Source organism: Argentina silus, assembly GCF_951799395.1.
Source record: "Argentina silus genome assembly, chromosome: 2".
In the NCBI taxonomy this organism is placed as follows: domain Eukaryota; kingdom Metazoa; phylum Chordata; class Actinopteri; order Argentiniformes; family Argentinidae; genus Argentina; species Argentina silus.
In genome coordinates this window covers 20,528,531-20,551,701 of record NC_139656.1, presented here as the reverse complement: position 1 = coordinate 20,551,701, position 23,171 = coordinate 20,528,531, and the positions used below count along the sequence as shown (strand labels likewise).

The window sequence follows — 23,171 nt, the reverse complement described above, 5'->3', positions numbered from 1 at the left end:
CCAGCACTGGGGACAAATACCCCTAGTGTACAGACTAGATCGGCCAACCTGATAAACATAGCTGATCTTATTTCAACGTTGTGATGTGTCAATTATCAGTAACAGAAGCCCTCAGTTTTTCTGAGATACTGCAGACTTCCTTGTTAGTTGTCAGGCTTGTAGTGACACACAACTAGGAATGAGACGAGGAGTAATGTAACTCAGTCATGCTAACTAATAACACCTCAGAATGAAAGAGAGAGAGATTCTAATAACGATGTATTATACTGTACATATTAAAGTAAAGTAAATATTGTTCTTCCCATTCAGTCCCTCTCAATCACTGTCTTGATCTACTCCACATTCTATTCTACCTATGAGTTTCTGACAGATAAGGGTCAGTCTGAGAGTGTGATAGATGCAGTAGTGTTCCTCCTCACCTCCTTCATGGTGCTGATGGGCTTGGGGAAGCTCCTCCCTCCTGTCAGAGTGTGGTACCTCTTCTCCAGAGCAGACAGCCTGTCCTTCTCCTACCACACAGGGACAACATGGAGCTCACTGAAAGCCCTGCTGCTTACAATATTAGTATCTCTCACTAAGTATTGGCTTAAAATTATGGAAAGCAAATTATATATCATTATTGTTCCATCAAAATGGTGTCGGATATAATTTGAATACAGTTTGGGATAAGCTAATAGTAGGCAACATCTGTGATTCTTGAGCGAGACAAACCTTGTGAAGTAGCTGCAGAGCCAGGGTCCTGTCCTTAGCCATCCTCTCACAGTCCTGAGCAGCCTGTAGTCCTAGCTGGTTGGCCTGGACCTCCAAAGCAGCCATCTTCTCCTGAGGAACACAACCGGTACAGCATTAATGTCCTGCCTTACAATGCAAGCTCCTACAGCTTCTGCTTTGAATTTCATATAGTTTCATCAGACTATATTTTCTAGTTGTTATGACTGTTATGACAGGACTGCTGTGTTGTTGTGTCTGTCCCACCTTCCTCTTGGCCACGCTGCGGTGGTACTCTGCCCTCTCCTGGAGCAGCTGTCTGCTCAGAGTCTCCTTCTCCTCCTCCAGACTGCTCTCCCGCTCCAGCTGACGGAACTCCAGGTCCTCAAACTGCTTGGTCCCACACTCCAGTGCCTCTGCCTCCTAGTCACACACAGACAGACAGATAGACACACAGACCGACAGGCAGACACACAGACAGGTTACACCACATCAACTACTGATGGGGATCCTGGTAACAGGACCAATGTATGTGAAACTAAAAATGGGCAGGTTTTGAAGAGAAGCTGACAGGAGACTCATTCCCTAACCCTAACCCTAACCCATTCATACATGCCCCCCAAACCCTATCTAGTCATACATGGAACATTAGAAATGCACAAAACTGAGCAGGCTTACTCTTGGGGGGAAAGGTGGATAGCAAAGAAAATAGTTTTTTAGCATCCAGTTAATGACAATATTATTTGATTAGTACAGAATGTTTTTTCATGACATGTATCAGCATCCAGAGAAAGAGGTTGAGGGTATAGCTGAAACTATACTCTATAAAACCATGCAAAGACATTCAATTTCCAAAAACAAATTCACTAATAGTTTTTACATTTTCTAATAATGCTCTTTTGGAAAAGACAAGCAGATCATCATGTTCTTTTTTGGGGTTTCAAACTGTGTGAATTATGTTACGTCTGCGTCTGCTCTGTTTGGAGTGTTTCTGCCTGGCTGTGTGGTGTGTTATGTCTAGGCTGTTTGTACATGGTGTATTATGTCTAGGCTGTTTGTACATGGTGTATTATGTCTAGGCTGTTTGTACATGGTGTATTATGTCTAGGCTGTTTGTACATGGTGTATTATGTCTAGGCTGTTCTGTACATGGTGTATTATGTCTAGGCTGTTCTGTACATGGTGTATTATGTCTAGGCTGTTTGTACATGGTGTATTATGTCTAGGCTGTTTGTACATGGTGTATTATGTCTAGGCTGTTTGTACATGGTGTATTATGTCTAGGCTGTTTGTACATGGTGTATTATGTCTAGGCTGTTCTGTACATGGTGTATTATGTCTAGGCTGTTCTGTACATGGTGTATTATGTCTAGGCTGTTTGTACATGGTGTATTATGTCTAGGCTGTTCTGTACATGGTGTATTATGTCTAGGCTGTTCTGTACATGGTGTGTTATGACTAGGCTGTTCTCTTTTGGGGTATTTCATATGTGAGGACCACTGACCCTCCGGAGCTGTTCCTGTAACTGCTCCCTCAGTGACTCAGGGCAGTTATGAAGCTGGCTCTTCAGCTCATTGTACCCATCCCGCAGTCTCTCCAGGAGCTCCCTCTCAGCCGACACATTAGCCCTCCCCTAAAACAAACACACACCATCCCAGGGAGAAACAAAAACACGGCTCAAAACCATGCCATGCAGAAGCTTTAGAGGTTAGAGGTCAACGCAGTCCAGTCGGTGAGTGTAAGGGCTGGGGTTAAGGCTACAAGCAGAGACGTCATGCCCATAGGGCACGTACCCCCTCAGATTCGTCCTGTTTTGAATGTTTCTGATAAATTAAACAAATCACTATACTTTGAAGTGTTTTATCATAATTATTTAGAAAAAGATTTGGGAGGGGGCACACTGGAATGGTTATATACAATTGACTAAAATAGCTTTAATTATTGGGTTATGATATTATAAGTTATACAAGTGGGACAGTTAAACTCATAAGGCATAAAAATTATTAAAGAACAAATGTGTATTATTAATTGAAATGACCATTGAACATCTAAATAGGTATGCTTAGATAACCTATGCAGAAAATGAACTTATTTTAGACAGGTAATTAAGCATGGGGATTATGGCTCTAGATTGCAGGAAAAAGCAGTTTCAGGTGTTAGAAAAATGCAAAATGTTGTGGTCCCCCCCCCCCCCCCTCTTTCCTCAAGTATTTGGTGAAAAACAACTCAAGTGCCTGATGCAGACATACAGTAAGGACCTCAGACAGTCTGGCCATGATGCACTATGGCCCCATAGACCAGCGAGGAGTCTTCTTTTCTGAATAGGTTATGACAGTGGAGGTAAAAACATTTGGAACATGCTATTGCACCTGAATGTGGACACATCCACACATGCAGAGGTAATCAGTAAAGAAACAAGTTAATATATATATACACACATACATACAGTATTTCACATTGTGTTTGTATGCGCACATATGTGTTTGACATGCGTTGTCTTTGCATGCAACCTTGTGTGGGCATCTGTATGTAGATGTGTGCTTGTGAGTGAACAGGCAGGTGTGTGTATACTGTATGTTAGGTACATGTACTAGAGTCCTACCTTGTCTTTCTCCCTCTGAGTGGCTCTCTCCAGCTGGCTGAGTTTGAGATGCAGCTGGGAGATGATCTCTGTCTCTGCCTCCATCTGGTCCTGCTCAGCCTGCCTCTCCCCCTGCAGTAGAGCTCTCTCCATCTCCGCCTAGGACATATGGGGGGCAAATACTGACATGTCCATTAACCAACATCAGAGCATGATTAGCATAATCAACTCAAAGGGAATTCTCTGCTCTGGGTAGAAAAACTACAATCGAGCAGGCTATTGTCAGTATCTCTGTGGCTCAAGTATACATTCTGTTTATTCTTCACATAGCTGGAGAATGGGGAACATAGCCTGCTGGTACAGTGCTTAGGGGAATGGACTATGGTTACTGGTGATTACTGCTGGGGGTGCTGACCTCCTGCCTGGACTCCTGTAGTTGCTGCTCCAGCTCTGTGACCCTGTACTTCAGCTCATCCACCCTGGCCAGAACGCTGCTCCGCTCTTCCTCCAGATACACCTGCTCCTGACTCCCTGTTCCACCCACACCACACCCAGAGGAGTCCTCACGCTGAGGGCAGGAAGAAGAGAACACAGGGTTAAGCAATTCAAGACTTTATTTCATAGAGCATAACATGTAAAGCAATGCCAGCAAGACAGAAGGAAGCAGGTGTGTGTGTGTGTGTGTGTGTGTGTGTGTGTGTGTGTGTGTGCGTGCATGTGTGTGCGTGCGTGTGTGTTTGATACCATTCTTGTTTGACACACATGTTTAATACCATTACTCATTCCATTCCATGCATTACAATGAGCCTGTCCTCCGATTTCTACCTCCACTAGTCTCCACTGGGGTGTGTGTGTGTGTGTGTGTGTGTGTGTGTGTGTGTGTGTGTGTGTGTGTGTGTGTGTGTGTGTGTGTGTGTGTGTGTGTGTGTGTGTGTGTGTGTGTGTGTGTGTGTTTAGGTCTCACCTCCTGATGAGTACTCTCTGTGCTGCTGGACTCTTCTCTCTGGTTCTCCTCGTCACTCTCTCTCTGTCTCTGAGTCACTCCCGTTTGGCATGCCCCGCCCACTGTGTCTATGCAAGGTCCTCTAGCGCCCCCCTCGCCTGGCCCAGGGAAGTGCCCTGTCCTCAAGGCCTGGCTCAGGCCCACAGGAGAGTCGCCCTTATTGTACTCTGCACACAAGCTCAGGATGGTCTCTAACCTGTGTCGCTCCTACACACACACACAAAAATAGACACATACCAAAGAGAGGGGTGAGGAGGCCTGGACACAATGATACAGTTCAGATTGCAAGGTGGTCCGAGGTGTCATTGTGTGACAGTGTCCCCTCTAGGCAGCTGTCCCCCAGCCATCGGCTGTGACTGACTGTAACATGACACCAGATGTGACGAAACCTACATGACTGTCCTTCTACAGGGGGATCTCCCTCTGCTTCTGCCATGGCTGTACTATTAGGCCAAACTCTAACACAGAGTTACACACAAGTTAATACAGTCTCCCCCTGGTATTGGAGTCCTCTACATATCGTTTTGACAGCGTTTAAGTTGAACTTGAGGCCTCTTTACCTTCAAAATACAACAGCATTAAAAACAGGTTAAACCAATGCATCCATTTACTGTAAATATACACATAAGACCACATACTGTACTCAATATAGACACGCAGAGCTTTAACACAAACAAAAACACATCACATATGCACAGATGGTGACACACACAAACACACACACAAATAAACCAGAACAGAAGTTGCCGTCACTATTCCCTTAGTACCCCGTCCCCCATCTTGTGACCCCATCATTGACCTCAGCTGATCTGTCACCTCTGCCCTCACCATCTGTTCCAGTCATTCAGCCATTCCTCATATATCCACTGGCCAGTCACTCTCCTCTCTGGCACCATTGCCTCTAACCTCCCTGTAGAGCTGACTGGTACTGTCACAATCAGGACATACCACCCATGCTGATGACCACGCCAGAGACGGTAGGCTTAGTGACGATAGTGGCATGCAATGACTGAGATAGCACAGCTCACCATGACATACAAAGACGTTGAAGAAGTCATGCAATACATTCACCCAGATCTTCTGTGTGCATATTACATTATAATGCAGTATTGCTACATTTGTATTGGAATTATTCTCACAGGGTAATTTTACTTTTGCCTAAACTCTTAGCTTACATTATCCCGTAACAATCATAACAGCAAAGTCACTTTCCGGTCTGTTAAATCTGACCATTAAGAGGAAGGACACATAAAACAAACTCTTTTAAAAACTATTTGAAACTCATCAACGGAGGAGTCAGAATGGCACTGAACCACCACAGCTTCATCGTAACATCATAATCACAATTCATCATAATCGTAATCATACTTACACACTATCCAGCTTTTCTGGGAGAGGAGCTTAGCGGAAGGTTACAGCAGAGTGGCAAGTGCCTGTGTTTCTGCCTGAGTCTGTGTGTGTATAGACACTGACTTCAACTAAACTGAAACCACCAGTGAAGGAGAAAGCAGTACACACATGTCCACCGTATCTACTGAATGATTAACTAACCCACACCTTCCCACATTCCTTACAGCTTAGGGTGTCCATTCTGGCATATTCTAAATGTGTTTGTTATTATTATTATTATTATTATTATTATTATTATTATTATTATTAATAATAATAATCATAATAATAATCATAATAATTACTGCACATCACAAAGAGTTGAAGTTGAAGCTTGAAGTTACTGTTGCAAGTAACATGTTCAAACAATGAAGCTGGGTCAATCACAGAAAGTGATACTTGGTTGCCCCCTAGAGGTAATTAGACTAAACAGCATGCAGAAGGAATTTCAAAGGCAACACAGACAACAGCAGGCAGCTGTTGGTAAATAAAGTGGCATTTCTATGGCTCTGATTAGGACTTCTATGTACAGGAAACAGAGTGACCCCAGTTAGAAAAAAAACTGCTGAGTTGCATTGTTTTTTAGCCTGTTTTTTTTGCATAGGTAGAGGTTTACCTCACTAAGATAAGAAGCGGACCATGGCAGCACCACAGCGGAAGTGTGCCAGGACAGGGCACTATGCCAAACAGGCAGGGCTGCTCTGCCTCTGCTCTCTATGTCAGTTATACTGTGTCACTGAGGGGAATTACACCATGACCCACATTATCTCACTGAGAACAAGAGGAAATCCTCTCTTTCTCTCTCTGTTCACTCCATCGCCGTATATATCCTTTATCCCTCTCTCTCTCATTAAAGAACATTATGAAGATAAATGTAACCTTATGTTAAGAATTAGAGAATCTCTCACACGTGGGTGCGTCCACACACACACACACACACACACACACAAACATATAAACATCATAATTAATAAAAAGAGTATAATAGCATAGTATCATATCTTGGACAATAGCACACCATTCCAAACATGGGACAAGCCTGGCATTAACACAGTGCATGGCTTACTATACACCTGTGTGGATTTACTGAAACCAACTGTTGTCCAATTCCCAGCACTCTGACTCATCCCACACTAGCACTTCAGTCTGTTGTCACTCACTGTCCTGTTTGTTCCCAACAGCATCTTGGCTCCTGAAATAGTCTCTGTAAATGGAAGATCACCTCTGTGGTCTCATCAGCTGCCAGGAATCGGGCTCTAGTGGAGGGGAGAGGAGACGGGGTGGGGGGGGGGGGGTATGTGCTCAGAGGAGGGGGGGGGGGGGGGGCTTCCAGTCAAGCTGCTTTGAAAGTGAATCGCAGTCCTGTGTTGGGTAAATATAGCAGTGAGACAGCCACGCCTCTGCACAGCCTTCAGATTTCCTCTGGAATTTACACTGGCATGTCACTCTGAGCTGAGGATGGCTAACCATGCCAGCACCACATGGCTCTGGGCCTGAGACTGTGAGTAACCAGGAATAAACATAGTCCTACACACACACACACACACACACACACACAACACACACACAGTAGATTGAGACAAGGGCTCAAACGCAGCTACACAGAGGACAAATCAAAGGGCCAGCAACATGTCTCCATCAACACACCCACAGAAGACTGAACACAGTCCAAAGTACAGCCCCAATCACACATCAACACACCCATGTATAGGCAAACCCACTCCTATGAAATTCAACCAACAGATAGGCTATACATGCAAAGACTCACAAATGCATTCACGCAACAGTGGCTGTCTAAAACATGACAGGCCCCAACAGCAGTCCTGATGACTCACCAGTCTCTCCATCTCCTGCTCGCGGAGCCTCTCCTCTCTCTGCCAGCGGTGGTACTCCAGCAGCTCGTCCTCGTTGTCACAGATCTCAGAGATACTGTTCTTGCGTTCCCGGGTGCGGGGCCGTACAGGCTTAGGGTCCTTGGAGGCCCCAGTCGTGGCAGTGGCCTTCCTCTGGCTCCGGGGGCTAGTGAGAGGAGAAGGCCCAGACAGTGAGCCCAGGCCTGGGGTGAAAGCACTGCCAGGGCTGCCCTTCTGCTGCCTGCCACCAGAGGTAGGAGATGGACTCCTGGCATGCAGTCCTCTACCCTCTGACACCCCCTTCTCATCTGATGGGGACGTGGGTTTGCGCTGGAGACGAGGGCTCTCTGAGACTAGCTTCCCAGAGGGGGTGCGTGAAGTGTGGGAGGGAGCCAGGTGGGAGCCCTGGGGTCCAGGTGTCCCTCTGCGGGACATGGAGGGGCTGAGAGGGGGCAGCTCTCTCAAGCTGCTGGCTCCATTGCCAGTAGGTTCTGTGGTCCTACGTGCCTGCTGAGGGCTGTCTGTGTGGGAGAGGAGCTGGCCCTGCTCTCTCAGGGGGCTCGGGGGCCGCTCCAGGAGGGAGGAGCTGCCCACCCTCATTCTGGGGCTGGAAGGAGCTGGACCTGGGGAAAACTTGGGAGTTAGTCTGGGATTGGAGATGGGGGATGGCTCATGAGTAGCTCTGGGACTCTCTGTTCCTCCTCTAGTTGAGGTGTCCTGGCCCAGGCCTCTGCGGCCAGGAGTGGGGCTTGGAGAGGCCTCCACTAGGACTCTCCTGTCAGGCCTGGGACTCTCCGGAACCTTCTGGCCACCTGTAGGACCACTGGTAGCCCCAGTAGGGGAGATCCGTGGTTGGGGTACAGGGGTCTGGGTGGCATGGATGTAACTGTAGGAGCGGGCAGGCACTGGAGGGGTAGCAGAGCCTGGATCCTGGCTGAGGAAGGTGCCACTACTGGCAACAGATGGGGGAGAGGAGAGGGGGGAAAAGGGTGGCGAGGCATTCTCGTAGCTGGAGCCAACAGACATGGCCCCAGGGCTGGTGGGAGAGGAGAGCATGTAGCGGCCACCCCCGTTCAGTATAGGGGAAAGAGGGGACTGGGGGATGGGCTGGTGAGATATCTTCCTGGGTTCTGAGGAGGAGGCCTGTGGGTCATCCATCACCAGAGAGTCCATGATATCTTGGAGGTCCCTTTCTATGTTGCTGGCCATGGAGCCGGGGCCCGACCGGTTCCTGTCACGAAGGATAGGCTGGTGGTTCCCATTCAGCACAGTGTGGGGGTCTATGGGAGAGGAGAAGGAAACAGTCAATGGTTTAAAAACATCCATGTTTTAAAGTGCACACATCAATTTATAGATAAACACACAGTGTGCATACATACTGTGATGCAGATTAAATGGGTACACTCACACAAGGGTTAGGGTTAGGGTTAGGGTTACACACACACACACACACACACACAAGCTTAAATGTGGTATATTGTAATAAAATCCCTGTTTAGGTACGCTGTTATACAGTATGTACTGAGACCACACCCCATGTAATAGGTTTTGTTTCTCAGCTGTGCTGTAATCCTATAGGGATCCGGAGCTGCTAAATTTAAAAACTGCAGCCCCATACTTCAATCACAGCAGATGCAATCTGGACCTAGTCAGGAAAGCGTGGGTTGTACACACTCAGGATCGGGTGCGGCTCATTGATCAGGGATCGCTGAGAGCCCAGGTATTAAGGTCAGTGGGGAGTAGACTCGGAGTACAGTGCAATAGCCATCATCACAGGCAGTGTGCCAGAATTAATACAGTACATAGAAAAAGGCTTTTAACCCTGTCATTTGTTCTGAGAGAGACTGCCTTGCAATCCAGGCAACTGTGACGCAACACACTGATCTTTGACCCCAGCACATACAAGGACACACCCAAAAATGATTACAACAATATACTGTAGTATTTACCATTTCTCGGGCCAAGAGCTCTAACTGAAAGATACAGGGTCATATCTAGGACACAGACAATTGGCTTTCACAATAGTCTGTATATGTAGCCATGCGAGGGAGCATGTAGCATGCGAGGGAGCACTATTCACCTCCTTTTATCACTCTATCAGCTATCTGGAAAGTCTGTCAACCACCATTTCATCATTGGCTACATTCAAAATATTGGCTACATTCATCTGTGTAGTGTCTATGGTGCATGCTGTGATGGTTAGAAACTGGTCTTTACCGGGGTGGTCTAGTGTGATGGTTAGAGGCTGCTCTTTACCTGGTGGTCTACAGTGTGATGCTGTGATTCTGTGAGAGCCAAGGCACTAAGGTCAGGGGGAGTGGACTCTGTACAGGGCAATAGCCATCATCACAGGCAGTGTACCAGAATTAAGATACAGAACAATGTTGTGTTATAGGCTGGTCTTTAACTGTGTGGTATATAATGTGATGGTTATGCTGCTCTTTACCTGTGTGGTCTCTATAGTGATGGTTAAAGGCTGGTCTTTACCTGTGTGGTGGGTTTTGTAGGTGTTGCTGGGGCCCTGGCTCCCTCCTGGCAGCATGCTCTTCATCCTGAGAGCCTCCTCTGGGTGGTTGAAGCGGAAAAAGGCAGACTGACCGAAACACAGCATGCACCCTGTCAGGAGAGGAGAACACAGGGGTGTGTAAGGAGAAGTAAGGTTAGGTTGCCAAGAGTGTGTTTGCATTCTGCCTTAGTTGAATTACATGTATTGCCCTCCCTCATATGGAAATACAAGAGAATATAAGACAAAGGTGTCAGTCTAAGATAGGGGATGTTCTGAAAACTGGGAGATTGGGAGGGAGATGATGCAAAGAGAGTGTGAAAAGCCACGAATATTCAGGTGAAGTTTACATGGAAACCTTACATTGAGAACGGCAGAGTTGTGAAAACAGAGCACCAGATGTCCCTTTGTTCCCCTGTGCTTTCACTGGCCAGGACGCCTGATAACATCTCTTATCCACACACATGCACACAGAAGCCTGGTGCAGCACTGTGCAGGGCCTCTATTCTAGCACATAATCCAGGTTACCCCCCACTTATGTATTCTACTTCCCATAAAATGCTAAAATGTCATTGACTCCAACCAAGGAACACTTTTCAGCTCCTCCGCCAGGGAAAAAGAATAATGCGGTAGATTTTGCTCTTGGCAGGTAAATCTGTAAATCTTTCCAGCCACTTTGGCGAGTAGCCAGCAAAGGTTAGTAAATACTATGCTTCTATTTAAAAATGAAACTGGTTCGACACGTAATTATGGTCACCATTGATTCAAAATTTGTGACAACACTCCTGCTGTTCCTGCCTCCTCCAGCTGACTATATGCACACTTCTCCTGAGTTTCAAACAAACCCTAGAGTCCGGCACGAAACTTAAAGACTACTACAGGAGATTCGTCCTGTGCAGCGAGTAATTTTCAATGCGTCAGAAGTCATGCTTATGTGTTTTTGTGGTCTTTGCCTTAATATTGGTTAAAACAAATGTGGCATCCACCAGACACATCTCATCCACCAGGTAGACCAAAAAAGTTAATTGTATACCCTATCCTCTGCATATGTCCAATCATTACCTCAGGGTAGTCCTCTAATGTACCTACCATGAGGTATTGTCTCTCTCTCCCAATTAGCACTCAGTGATATCAAAGCACTATCCATCATTCTGTGTGTTGACAGGCAAACAGTGTATAATGCAGAGCTGGTTATCGCTTATCATGATGGATGTCATAGTCACAGCTGAAAGTGCCAGGTTGCCCCACAGATTTACAGCAACAGAGGGATGACTAAGTGGTAGCCAGTGGACCGGAAGGTTAAAAGCACAGCACAACAATGTACCGCTCTCAGACTCATTGAAACCCAGATGCCAGCAATCAATGGTGGCCATCTTATATGTTTGACATATATTTTTTAACAGCACACATCTTCAGAATAGAAGGATATCCAGTTCCATGTGTGTAGTCACCTCTGAGAGAGCCTGATGACAAGAGACACAAACATACCCATATGCCCTCACATGCACAAACACATGGAAGGTGATGCAATACAGACTGTCCTTCTTTGAATCTATTCATCCTCTTATGTCTCATCTCTGACTCAAGCCACTCACATCATGTAAACCCCAGGGCTTGTGATACTGAGTAAAAAGCTGCTTAATCAATAGCAGCAGCGAGACATATTACAGTGGGAGAGACACCTCAGGATGAGTTATGACTCTGAAGCCCATTTCATTATGAAAATCTCCCAGGCTGTTTAGGGAGAAGAGCTACAAGCAGTGGTGAGAGATCCATAAATCTATATGCTATCGGAAACAGATTAATAGAGAGGAAGTGTTGGACAGATTTCCACCAATAAAATCTCACCAAATTATAAAATGTAATAAATTAATACATTTAGTAGATTGAGGTTACAATATATTTGTAAGTCTTCATTTGTGGTATCCTAGGCTGCTACATTATCGTCAAGGTAGGAATGAGAAAATGCCATGAATTATTGAGTGGTATGAAACCTTTGCTACAAATACATTTGAGATCGACTTCTGCCGAGTTTAGGTCGAACTGTTATGTGAGTGCAAGACCCTGTATTTACACAACTCCAAAATGTAAACCACATTCCATTCTAAAACAGGTGTGGAGTCGACTCAATAAACAGGGAACGAGGATATCACGTGGTGGTCCAGATCAAGTGTGAAGGGGAGCTTAAGGTAAACAATAACAGTATCTAAATCAAATCCTTAATGTCAGCAAGACTGCGGAATAGAAGATTGAAATAACTGGGTATGCATATAAATTACGTGATGTATTATATAATAATAGTGTATAAGTTTACACACCAAATGAATAGGCTAAGTCATATTATAAATGAATTGTCCGCAGCATTTACAACTGACACTTGCTGCTGCAAGGCCTATTAGCCAAGTTACAATATGTACTTACGTGTGCCTAGCTCCAATTAAGTAGAGACATTCACGGTCATCAGATGAAGGTGTCTTTACTTTCTTGAGAAATTAAATTCAAGCCGTGCGTGTTGAGAGTGCGTCTTCTGTGTCTTGGTGTTAAAATGGGTAAAAGCTGTCGCTCGCTCCTGCGTCATACAAAGCGCAGATCGGGATAATCATTCACTGCTAGGTTAACATTGGACCAGGATTGGCCACTAAATTGTTGTGTATGAAACGCGCCATAGGTTTTGTATAATATTATCCAAGTAATAAAATCCACATTTTTAGGACGCACTCCTCGGCGGGCTACACCTTTTCTTCACTTTCCTCTAGTCGTTTCTTTATCGGGCAAAATTGCATCCAGAGAGTAGGCTTCCTCTTGTTGGACAGCTGTCTCCGTGTTCCATACACCGGCTGCCCAATCCACAAATGACATTATATTGTCAAGCTTGCAGCAATACGCGGGCGGGGGCGTGTTGGTTCTTTATGAGGACACGTCCAGCTTTTGAAACTGGAATGTATGCCAGGGGGAGGACGAGATTGTTTCACCATTGTGTTAAAGCCTTATTGTTACTTTACCCTCTACTTCAGTCATGAGTGCCTCTCCCCACTCAATTCTAAATGTAGAGCAATAGCCTATGGTGTTAACATCATGTTTATATTTAATATACAGTATATACAGTGCTGCTTGAAAGTTTGTGAACCCTACAGGGATGGTCATTATTTTTGTATAAAATATTACAATGAACTTATAAAATCGTTATCTAAACCCCAATTCGTAATAAAGACATTCCAAATAAAGGACAAACAAAAAAGTCAGATATATTTTCATTGTTTATTTAACGAAAGTGGTTTATTTAACAAAAACTCAGATTTCATGTGTGCAAAAATATGTGAACCTCTTCAGTCAATAGCTTGTGGCACCTCCATTAGCAGCGATAACTTGGAGCAAACGTCTCGTATAGCCACTAATCAGTCTCTGACATCTGTTTTGAGGGATTTTTGCCCACTCCTTACAGAACTCAGCCAATTGAGTGAGGTTTGAGGGGTGTCTGCCATGAACTGCATCTCGATTGGATTTAAGTCGGAACTTTGACTTGGCCAATCCAAAACACAAATCTTCTTTCTCCTGAGCCATTCTTTGGTAGATTTGCTTGAATGCTTTGGGTCATTGTCTTGTTGGAAGACCCATTTTCAGCCCAGCTTTAGCTCCTTGACTGATGGCTTGACGTTGTGTTCAAGAATCTCCCGGTATACCTCAGAATTCATGGCTCCCTTAATGATGTGGAGTCGTCCAGGTCCAGAGGAGGAAAAGCAGCCCCAGATCTTGACATTCCCAGAAACCTTCAGGCTTGTCCAGGTGGTCTCTGGCAAAGACAGGCAGTTTGGTTCTTTTTTTGACAGCAGAGACTTCTTCCTAGCAACCTTCCCATGAATGCCATTTCGATTCAGTGTTCTTATTGTTGAAGCATGCACATGTCTAGATGTTATGTTTGTGTTGGCTTTTACCTGATTTATTATTTTTCTTGTGGCTCTTGGGGATATTTTGGAAGGGCGTCCATTTCTAGGCTGAGTTGCTGTCATGTTAAATGCTTTCCATTTGTAAATGATTTGCCCCACTGTGGACTTATGGAGCTCAAATCTTGTTGAGATGATTTTATAGCCTTCCTCAGACTGATGTGTTCTCACTACCCTCTTCCTGATGTCCTCTGAGATCTCCTTTCCTCTCGGCATGGTGTGTTTTGCATTCACCTGTATGGGTAACACAAAACTGACCAGGTTTCTTATCTCTCCCGCCCAAACTCTTTCCTAAAGATCTCTCCTTTGATTGGTTCATTTGGTACCCAATTATTTACCCAACTGATTCCACTTACCTACTTGATTTAACCAGTGCAACTTGGGGTTCACTTATTTTTGCACCTGCACTAATTTCTTTATAATTTAGTTTTTCTACTACACACATGAGTTCTTCTAAACCAACATATGGAATTGGTAAATATAAATCTGTTATGTCAGATAAAAAAGACTGGTTCTGATTAAATAAAGATTTCATGGTAAAAACTAAAAAAAATTAAAATTGCACAAGGGGTTCACACACTTTCAAGCAGCACTGTATGTTTAATAGATACACAGAAATGTGTATTATCTGAATGTCAAAGACGCTTTGGCTTGGCTGTGTTTCCAGTAGTTACAAATCTTCCGATATTTTTTGTTAAGTTAAGGTCAACGTAATACCCTGGGCTCCTCTCCTGGGATTTCAATACCATGCTACCATGACATTCCTTATATAAACTATTGATTTTCTGTCTTGCTCATTTCGACAAATTTGAAGTAGTCTATATGAACACCTAAATCAATTCTGGAGCAGCACAGAATGGCTATGTGAAGCAATTATTAAAGGCTGCTTAATTAAGTTTTCCTTTCATCTAGGTCAAGGTTACCAAAGCATGGGTAGTTCTCTATGCCTCTACTCCATGTGTCTTAAAGGAAAACCACCAAAGAAATGCTCAGTTGAGGATTAACACGGGTTACAGTTCTAAATCCAAGGACCATATATGGCACTATAACTTGATTCCAAGAATAATAACAATAACTTAATAACTTAACAATACTAAGAATAATGTAAACCATTGTTAGAACAAATGTGTTATCACATTGTTACAACAATTTATAGGATGCTTTTTGGACTGTATGTTACCTTGTGATAGGCAGACAGGCTTGGAGATAGGGAGGCCATCCATGGAGCACTGGTTCCCACAGGGGTACAGTCTAATGCTGCCTGCCTTGTTCTCAATGTAGCAGTGCTGAGCAGCAGTGCCTGGACCCTGGAGAGGTATGTCTGTGTTCCCACTGCCCAGTGTAGTCCTTCCTGCAGCAGCCATGAGGAAGACATACATATTTACATACATACACGTCATTCATTAGAGACGCTTACCTCCCTTTAAATACGTTGTGTGCATGTAGTATTCTAGGGACTGTAGTTCAAAGCCATGGGCAAAACTAGAGCCCTGATCTCACAGTAAAGGCATATGGGGTCAAGGACAGGACCAAGCCACTTGTAGAGTCAGGCTCACCAAGTGGTTGAGAATGCGGCAGCAGGTGCTAGTCCTGAGATTGTCTGAGTATGGCAGATGGTAGATGTATGGTCACAGGGAATGTATTAGATTAACTACTGTTTAAATGTTTCCAGAACTTGTTTTTTAAATTAAATTTATGACATGACAAGGAACAAGAGGGGTTGGACACATTATTCCACAACCCCCTTGCTGGTCCCCCCATGCTGCCAAAATAGCCCTGAACCATAGGAGGAGAGACACCACTGAGAATATCCCAGCAGGCTGCCTCAGATTCCTATTCACTCTCACTCTGTCCAAAGGGCCTTTTCCTTCACCTCCCAGCACTGCTGCCTGTGTTCTGCTGCATGGGCTCACCAGACGGACAGATGGGAATAAAGAAATCATAGAGATGGGTGGAACAACCACAGCGGCACCCAAAGAGTTACGATGCTAAGGGTGAGAGGGCAAGGGGTGTGTGTGTGTGTGTGTGTGTGTGTGTGTGTGTGTGTGTGTGTGTGTGTGTGTGTGTGCACGCACGCAGGTGCATGTGTGTGTGTTAAACTGGGGAGTTTTAAGAGGGTGGTGACAACGTCAGGCCATGGTCCTATTTATTCCTCTCACTGCAGCTCTTAAAGAGAACTGTGTGCTGTTTCCTTGTTAAAGACCCATTCTTTGTTAGCACACATGCTATATGGTGGAATAGGTGGAAATGTACAGAACATGTCCGTTATGGAAATGGGCCAAATTTCATTTCTGGAGAACAAACCTTCAGAATGGATCAGTGTGTTCAGTTCCTTAATGATGGACATAGCTGTTTCTTTCTTCCCTCAATATCACTTCTCTCAAAGTCCTCTATTTGTCATTCTTAAGATGATTAGATGTGGCAGGGCCCTGAATACAGAGTTGGACTGTTCTGATCCTGTACAGCACTTTCATTTCAGCCCCTCTCCCCCCTCTCTGATGCCTATGATATCATTCAGGAGCTGGCCTTGGGCCAAGGAACAAGTAAGTGCATGGAATCATTACCATAAACCAGTTAGGCTTTTCTCTTCCCAAGTACCAGCTTTGGGAATCAATCAAAATGCTCAGGATCATTCCCAGTCAGTGTCTTGGGAAACCATGAATGCTGTTATGAAACCAGTCTTGGATGTGTATATACTTTAATAGGCATTTGTCAGGTCATTTTCATTAGTCACTTGATCATTTTCTCTTGGATAACTAGAAACTGCAAGTGTTTTTTCTCCGCTTCTCCTAATTGTTTGACAGCACATGTTGCCTTCATTGCCAATGTAACTCTCCTGATGTTCCTTAGGATAAGGAACAGTAGGGCTTACCTTCCTGCAGTGGTAACAAGGTGATGGCTGTGCTCAGACGGCCACTCCCCAAACTGACTAGGTGGGGGCGCTCTGCCTGGACCTTGAGTGACTTGCCCGTCTCTATCAGGTCCACTGGTGTGCTCTGTCAAGAGAAACGAGACAGGACGTAACGTCAATGGCATATAAGAGTCTAAAACATTGGAATTATCTTTTAACAATTTTGTGAGGGGTAAAATACTCATTTTTTGCATTTAGTGCATGGATATCACAGGAATATCTTCCTAAAAGCAGGCATTCAGTGATTCCCCCAACTCATTTTCTTCTTGAAGCATAACTGGATCATGAAAGCAGACTGGCCTGAAGGTGTCGAGGATCTATAAACCTATTCTATATAACATATAGATCAGTGGTGGGTGTACTGTCTACCCAGTGCCCCCTGAATTAAGGTGTTCCTTTGTGGCTCAGTTGGTATAGCATGGCGCTAACAACGCTTATGTTGTGAGTTTGATTCCCGCTGAGACCATATATACTGAAAAATGCATGCACTCACTGCAATGTAAGTTGCTTTGGATAAAATGGGATATATTATTATTGTTAAGAGCACTGCAGTTTAACAGTGGGATTTGGCAGGGGAGGATAAGTGGAGGATAACCTTTATGGCAGTGAGGTACATATACTTCATTTATCATTGACAGAGGAGGCTCAGCTATAGGCTGCTTTAATCAAGCCTTTAGTATGCCTTTGGAGTCCTTCTGCAAGTTGTTAAAACGCTCCCTGTTCTTTGAAGTAGGTATGATGATTAAACTATTTCCCTAAATTAAGTACATGCCCTACAGACACTATGAGCATTTCACCTGCTGTTTAACAGCAGAAGTATTTCCTGTGTGTGTGTGTGTGTGTGTGTGTGTGTGTGTGTGTGTGTGTGTGTGTGTGTGTGTGTGTGTGTGTGTGTGTGTGTGTGTGTGTGTGTGTGTGTTCCCAGACTACAGGTATGAAAGCCTAGTCAGTCACACTCCCTGATTCATCAGCATCCACATCAGCCCAGACCTGTCCTGTTTCTCTAAAACAGCTATTTTGCTTTTTCTCCCCTAGAGTTAAAATGTCAATGTAGTTTATTTAAACTTCTTTATCTTCCCCTTTCATCCCCTGACATTTGCTGCCCTTATTGTCAGCTAACCTTTACTACGCTCGAGCCATTGTTCCTTATGGGTCAGTCACTCTTCAGTCTTTTTTTATTCGATTTTTCATGACAGCTACATTGAATGCTTGACTGAACCCAGTACACCTGAGCCCAGTCAACACTTGATATAAACATGATATAACTATCAACTAATTGATTGAGAAATAGATAGATTACTAAATTGCTGAAAAGATTTCATACTTGTCAGCCTGTCTGCTTGCCTGATGGGTTGACTCTCATAAAGCATATACTTAGCTAACACTTTATCATGTAGCCTATACTTGAACTTGTATTTCAACATTGATGTGAACTGTGAAGGTCTTTGGCCTAGAGGGGTATGTATGACTCACCTGTAAGACCTGGTGGGTCTGTCGCCCATGCTCCACCACGTTCCTGTTAAGGCTGTCCATGTCGGCTGCGTTGTCAATCAAACCGTCTTCCACATGGAGATCCTGAAGGGAGAACACACACATGAGAAACACAGTGGGTACACTGCTCCCCTTAGAGACCCTTCTGTCCCAGTTAGCAGCTCAAGTCACATGGCACATTGTCAGATCCATTGTATACTAGGTCATCGTTTAACCAAAGAGAGATGGTGAGAGAAATTGCAACGCTTCCATTACTTTATGCAGTAATCTTACCACTGATTTGTTAAAGTTTTGGATCCTGGCCTCTATTGCCATCTTCTGACCATGAAACAACAGCCTTTTAGCCTCCATCTAATTACGAAGCTGAAGACACAGCAGCCAGCATTGTGATATTACATTGGCTACAGTGCATACTGTAGCAACAGTGAAGGATGTATCAGGATTATGGCAGATAGGTCATCCCAAATGACTCAGACACAAAGCTGATGGTGTATCTCAGGTGCAGTGTAGACAGGAGCTAGTTCGGCTCACCACATCATCTCACCATGAATCACTATGACTCAGCCTCGCACAAAACACACGTCACACACACACACACACACACACACACACACACACACACACACACACACACACACACACACACACACACACACACACACACACACACACACACACACATGTTGTGGATTACATCCAGCTGTGGACACCTCAGTGAAGGGAAAAACCCCTCAGTCATGGACACAATAACATTAACACTAACACAGACAAAACAGATGAGTCATCATGTCGGTCTGCTGGACCTCAGAAAGCCCCCATTCACTCTCACCAACATTCCAGGATTCTGAGTTTTGATTTCAGCCACAAATACCAATAGACAGAAAGTTGATATAATCAGTTATGTCTGTGTTTTGTCATCACTGTATGTCTAGACCTACTGCACACATTATGCACTCTAACAACTATATAGACTAGACTGCTATAGTAGGTAGTCTCCACCTGCACTCTCTCTTTTGCAATTATAACATGATGATACTACTGTATGATACTATAAACATATCCAATGAGCTGTCACAATCAAAAGGAAACACACTGCAATTTATGACTGACATTACCTTATCCCAGTTATCAGGCAGTCCTGGCATTGCTGAGGAATGGCCTATAGGATAGCACAACTCACAACCTTTCTAGTTCCTCCACAAATTCTGTCTGGAAGAGAGTTGGAGGAGGAAATAAATGTTGCCCAGCTGTCTTTACCTCTGTCTCTTTCTCTCCCTCTGACTCTTGCTGCATGTCTGCGTGTTTTATCAGGAACATTGAAGGAATGTGAAGCTTTGCTCTCTCAAGCAAGCAAAGACAGGTCAACCATATGAAAATCTGTAAAAAAAATAATAATAATAAAAAAAGAAAAAGAAGAAGAAAAAAAACAGGTCTACAGAGGAACATTTTCTGTAATAAATCAATAATTTAGCATATTAAAGTAACTATTGGGGATAGTGTGTCTGAGAATCTTCGGTTATAGGTATCATCATAGGTAATTCCTTTTAGCGAAAGCTGTTGCATTATCCCAAATGTTTGACTTTGCTTGCGGTACTTACAGGAATAGTGTGGTACTTCATAAGCAAAGGAAATTAATCTCTTTCCTTCTCTTTCTCTTTTTGTCTCTCTGTGATGTCATGGCAGCCGAGGCAGCTGGGTAATGCCACATAGCTGTCTCTGACAATCATCTCCAGTGTTTGAATCTCAGAGGCCCAGTGAGACAAGAGAACAGAGCATCCTCCTGTTCACCACTGACACTAGCCCTTACCCTCAGCCCAGTGACTGTCAACACTGGACCAGTCTAATCCACACAGAGGACACAACAGACAAGGGGACAGCGGCCACTGGGCAGTGTAATGTGTCATAGTCTCTCACACACACACACACACACACACACACACACACACACACACACACACACACACACACACACACACACACACACACACACACCACTGGCCTCACTGATCTCAAGCACACACCCAACTGGAGGAGATGTCTCATGCTTGTAAATGCAGGGCCTTCCTCTGTAACGTGTGATTATGGGGGCAATTATGCCCTTCAGTGTTGCCATGGGCTGCTGAAAATAGACATGGCCAGCCACACAGTCTGGGCTGCTCCGCTTATAGAGTAAAATGACATCAAATGAATAAACAGAGCATGGATATTGGAGAATGGAGAGAGACATATGGCTATTATACATCTAAAAAGCACATGTAAAGAGTTCTTGATAGAAAATGTACATGATTGGAATTGGCTGCCAGTGCTATTCATTATCCTCAGACATTGCAAACTATGGTAAACAATTCAAAGACTTCAAGGGATTACAGTAAGAAGTCAGCCACTCACCATTACAACTCATAGATAGTCCGAACTGCAGTTGGGATCATGTGTTTTCTGTAGTATATTCCACAGAGTAGTGTAGAGAAGAGGCCACATTGTTGTTTATGTGTTACTTCTGGCTTACTTCAGTCACTGACTGAGCTCTGCTTCTCTCCCGGGCTCCAGGGTGCAGAGTTACACCCCCGTCATGCAAGAGAGAGGGCAACAACAGAGTTGCAGTGCCCTCCAAAATAGGACTGACTCTAGGTCAAAGGTCATACAGTTGAACTTGTTCCCCAGACTTCCTTTTCAAACACCCTCACTGACTCCCATGGTTCAAGTTTAACTTAGACTTTGAACTCCAATGCCTAAACACTTTTGAAGAGAGTAGCCACAAGGTCAAGTCCAAATCCTTCCCAGAGAGAAAGAGTCTGACCTTGACCAATCTGCTTCTCACACAGGCCTTCCATTGATTACAGAGAGATCAGATGGAACATAGGACCACAGCTGTGGAGCCCAACACTGCCTTGCTATGTATATATGACCAGGGATACTCAGCATTGTCTATGTGTATTATAAAGGCCGGCATTGACAGTCATAGGAGGCTGGGGACCTAGAGTGGAAATAGGTGGAGTTGTAGCGTAGGAGGAGGAGACGGAAAAGACCTTGAGTCATCAGTGGAATTCCACCAGGCAACTTCCTGCCCTGCTCTCTGTATTGTTGGACAAAAAAAGGGGGGGGGGGTTCCAATCTGCAAATGTTGAAACCTTTAAATATCGTATTGAATATAGAAAGGCAGTTAAAGACCATCACTGGACCATTCATATAGAGATACAAATATGTTCCACAGGATGTGAGGAAGTAAACGAGCAAGAGTTCTTGAGCAGTCCCACAGGAACAATCTGGCAGAGAGAGAAAGAGAAAGACAGAGTCCACTATTGATCTCTCAACTGTTTTCCCATGGTCAAGGCCAGTGGAGGGGTGGAGGAAATGGAGCAGATGATGGGTCATTTCGCAAAATAAAAACAAAAACAAATCAAAGCAGCAACCAAGTAACCAGATGCATTCCAACTGTATCCAATGAGAGAGCAGGGGTGTTTCCTGCGGGCCAACCCAAGGACGTGGAGGTCTCTGTGGGGAGTGGATGCTCCAGCTGTCTTACCCCATATTGGAGGGGCTTTCACTGGTATCCAGCTCTAGTGTTATATGTTATGTTATAGTGAAAGTTCAGCTCAATTAACTTTACAAAATGAGATGCAGGAGTGGTTGGACTATGCTCAGTTAGATAGTAATTCAATGTCCAAAAAAGTAATTCAAACCCGACACACAGTTGCCAATCAAAGCTTCAAATCTATTACTGACTCCCAGGTCAGGTCCTTGGAGACTACCAGATATTAACTCAAAGGGTTAGTCAGTTAGATCAGATCAGTCTCTGGGATTTCAGCTTTTCCCATCACACATGCTCACCATACAGTCTGGGACATATTATCAGCAAAGGACTTCATGTCTTCATGTCACCAGTGTTCTCCTTAGTGAAACAGTCTGGCCCACTGGTCTGCCAACTCGTCTGAATGTCATAGCCTCAGGTCTGGAATCTACGCTTCAGGATGAGTCAGTCTTTCTCTGGCAACATGTTCTCCTCCAGTGTGTGTGTGTGTGTGTTGTGTTTGTGTGCGTGTGTGTGTCTGTGTGTGTGTGTGTGTGTGTGTGTGTATGCATGTGTGTGTGTATGCCTGTTTGTGTGTGTGTATGCATGTGTGTGTGTATGCCTGTTTGTGTGTGTGTGTGTGTGTGTGTGTGTGTGTGTGTATATGTGTGTGTGTGTGTGTGTGTGTGTGTGTGTGTGTGTGTGTGTGTGTGTGTGTGTGTGAAGAGAGCCAGTTGCCTCCCTGGCAATGGAGCATGATGGAATGTGTGTTTGTTCAAAGGATGGGAGGAAAGTGGGCGGTAGTAAACTGGGAACACATTATTCTGCTGCACATTTTCAGTCCAAATGTTCTGTTGTGTTGTTGGGCCTCTCTGTTCCTCTATGACAGTTTCATTCAATTTCCTGCTAGCAGTGAGAGGTCTTTCTGTGTGGAGATTATCCCTCCAGACACACTTGGAATATAGCCTACGTTTGCACACCTGCACTGGAAGGTATTGGGACACAGCCACAGGAGGGAATGGGTGTGGGAGGTTCTGTGTCAACAGTGAACACATTCATGGACATCAACTCTGCTGTCTCCAGGTGGCCTGAGTATGTTCTATTCCCTCTCATGTCTAAAGCAGGTGTGGAATGGCGGAACCCACTACAGGATGTCTTCAGACTGTCAATTTTGTTGAAAGGGGAAAGTAATAGATTAAGAGAGAGACATCTTTACCAGTGAAGCCACTCTGAAGCCCATACACAGTCTATTCAAATCTAAATCCAAGTTTGTAACAAATCAA

General features: G+C 44.5%; 1 protein-coding gene across 1 annotated transcript in view; it reads right to left on the bottom strand.

Moving 5' to 3' along the window:
• Positions 1–23,171, bottom strand: part of phldb1a (pleckstrin homology-like domain, family B, member 1a) — a 35,456-nt gene that overhangs the window by 10,659 nt on the left and 1,626 nt on the right. Inside the window, exons 2-13 of the mRNA XM_083665518.1 lie at positions 18,363–18,464; positions 16,851–16,974; positions 15,159–15,329; positions 10,022–10,150; positions 7,517–8,814; positions 4,254–4,499; positions 3,705–3,857; positions 3,311–3,448; positions 2,213–2,341; positions 976–1,131; positions 712–822; positions 420–509 (exon numbers count right to left, since the gene is read on the bottom strand). Coding sequence (XP_083521644.1) covers positions 420–509; positions 712–822; positions 976–1,131; positions 2,213–2,341; positions 3,311–3,448; positions 3,705–3,857; positions 4,254–4,499; positions 7,517–8,814; positions 10,022–10,150; positions 15,159–15,329; positions 16,851–16,974; positions 18,363–18,422 — 2,805 coding nt within the window. The 5' untranslated portion in view covers positions 18,423–18,464. The remainder of the gene's footprint in view (positions 1–419; positions 510–711; positions 823–975; positions 1,132–2,212; positions 2,342–3,310; positions 3,449–3,704; positions 3,858–4,253; positions 4,500–7,516; positions 8,815–10,021; positions 10,151–15,158; positions 15,330–16,850; positions 16,975–18,362; positions 18,465–23,171) is intronic.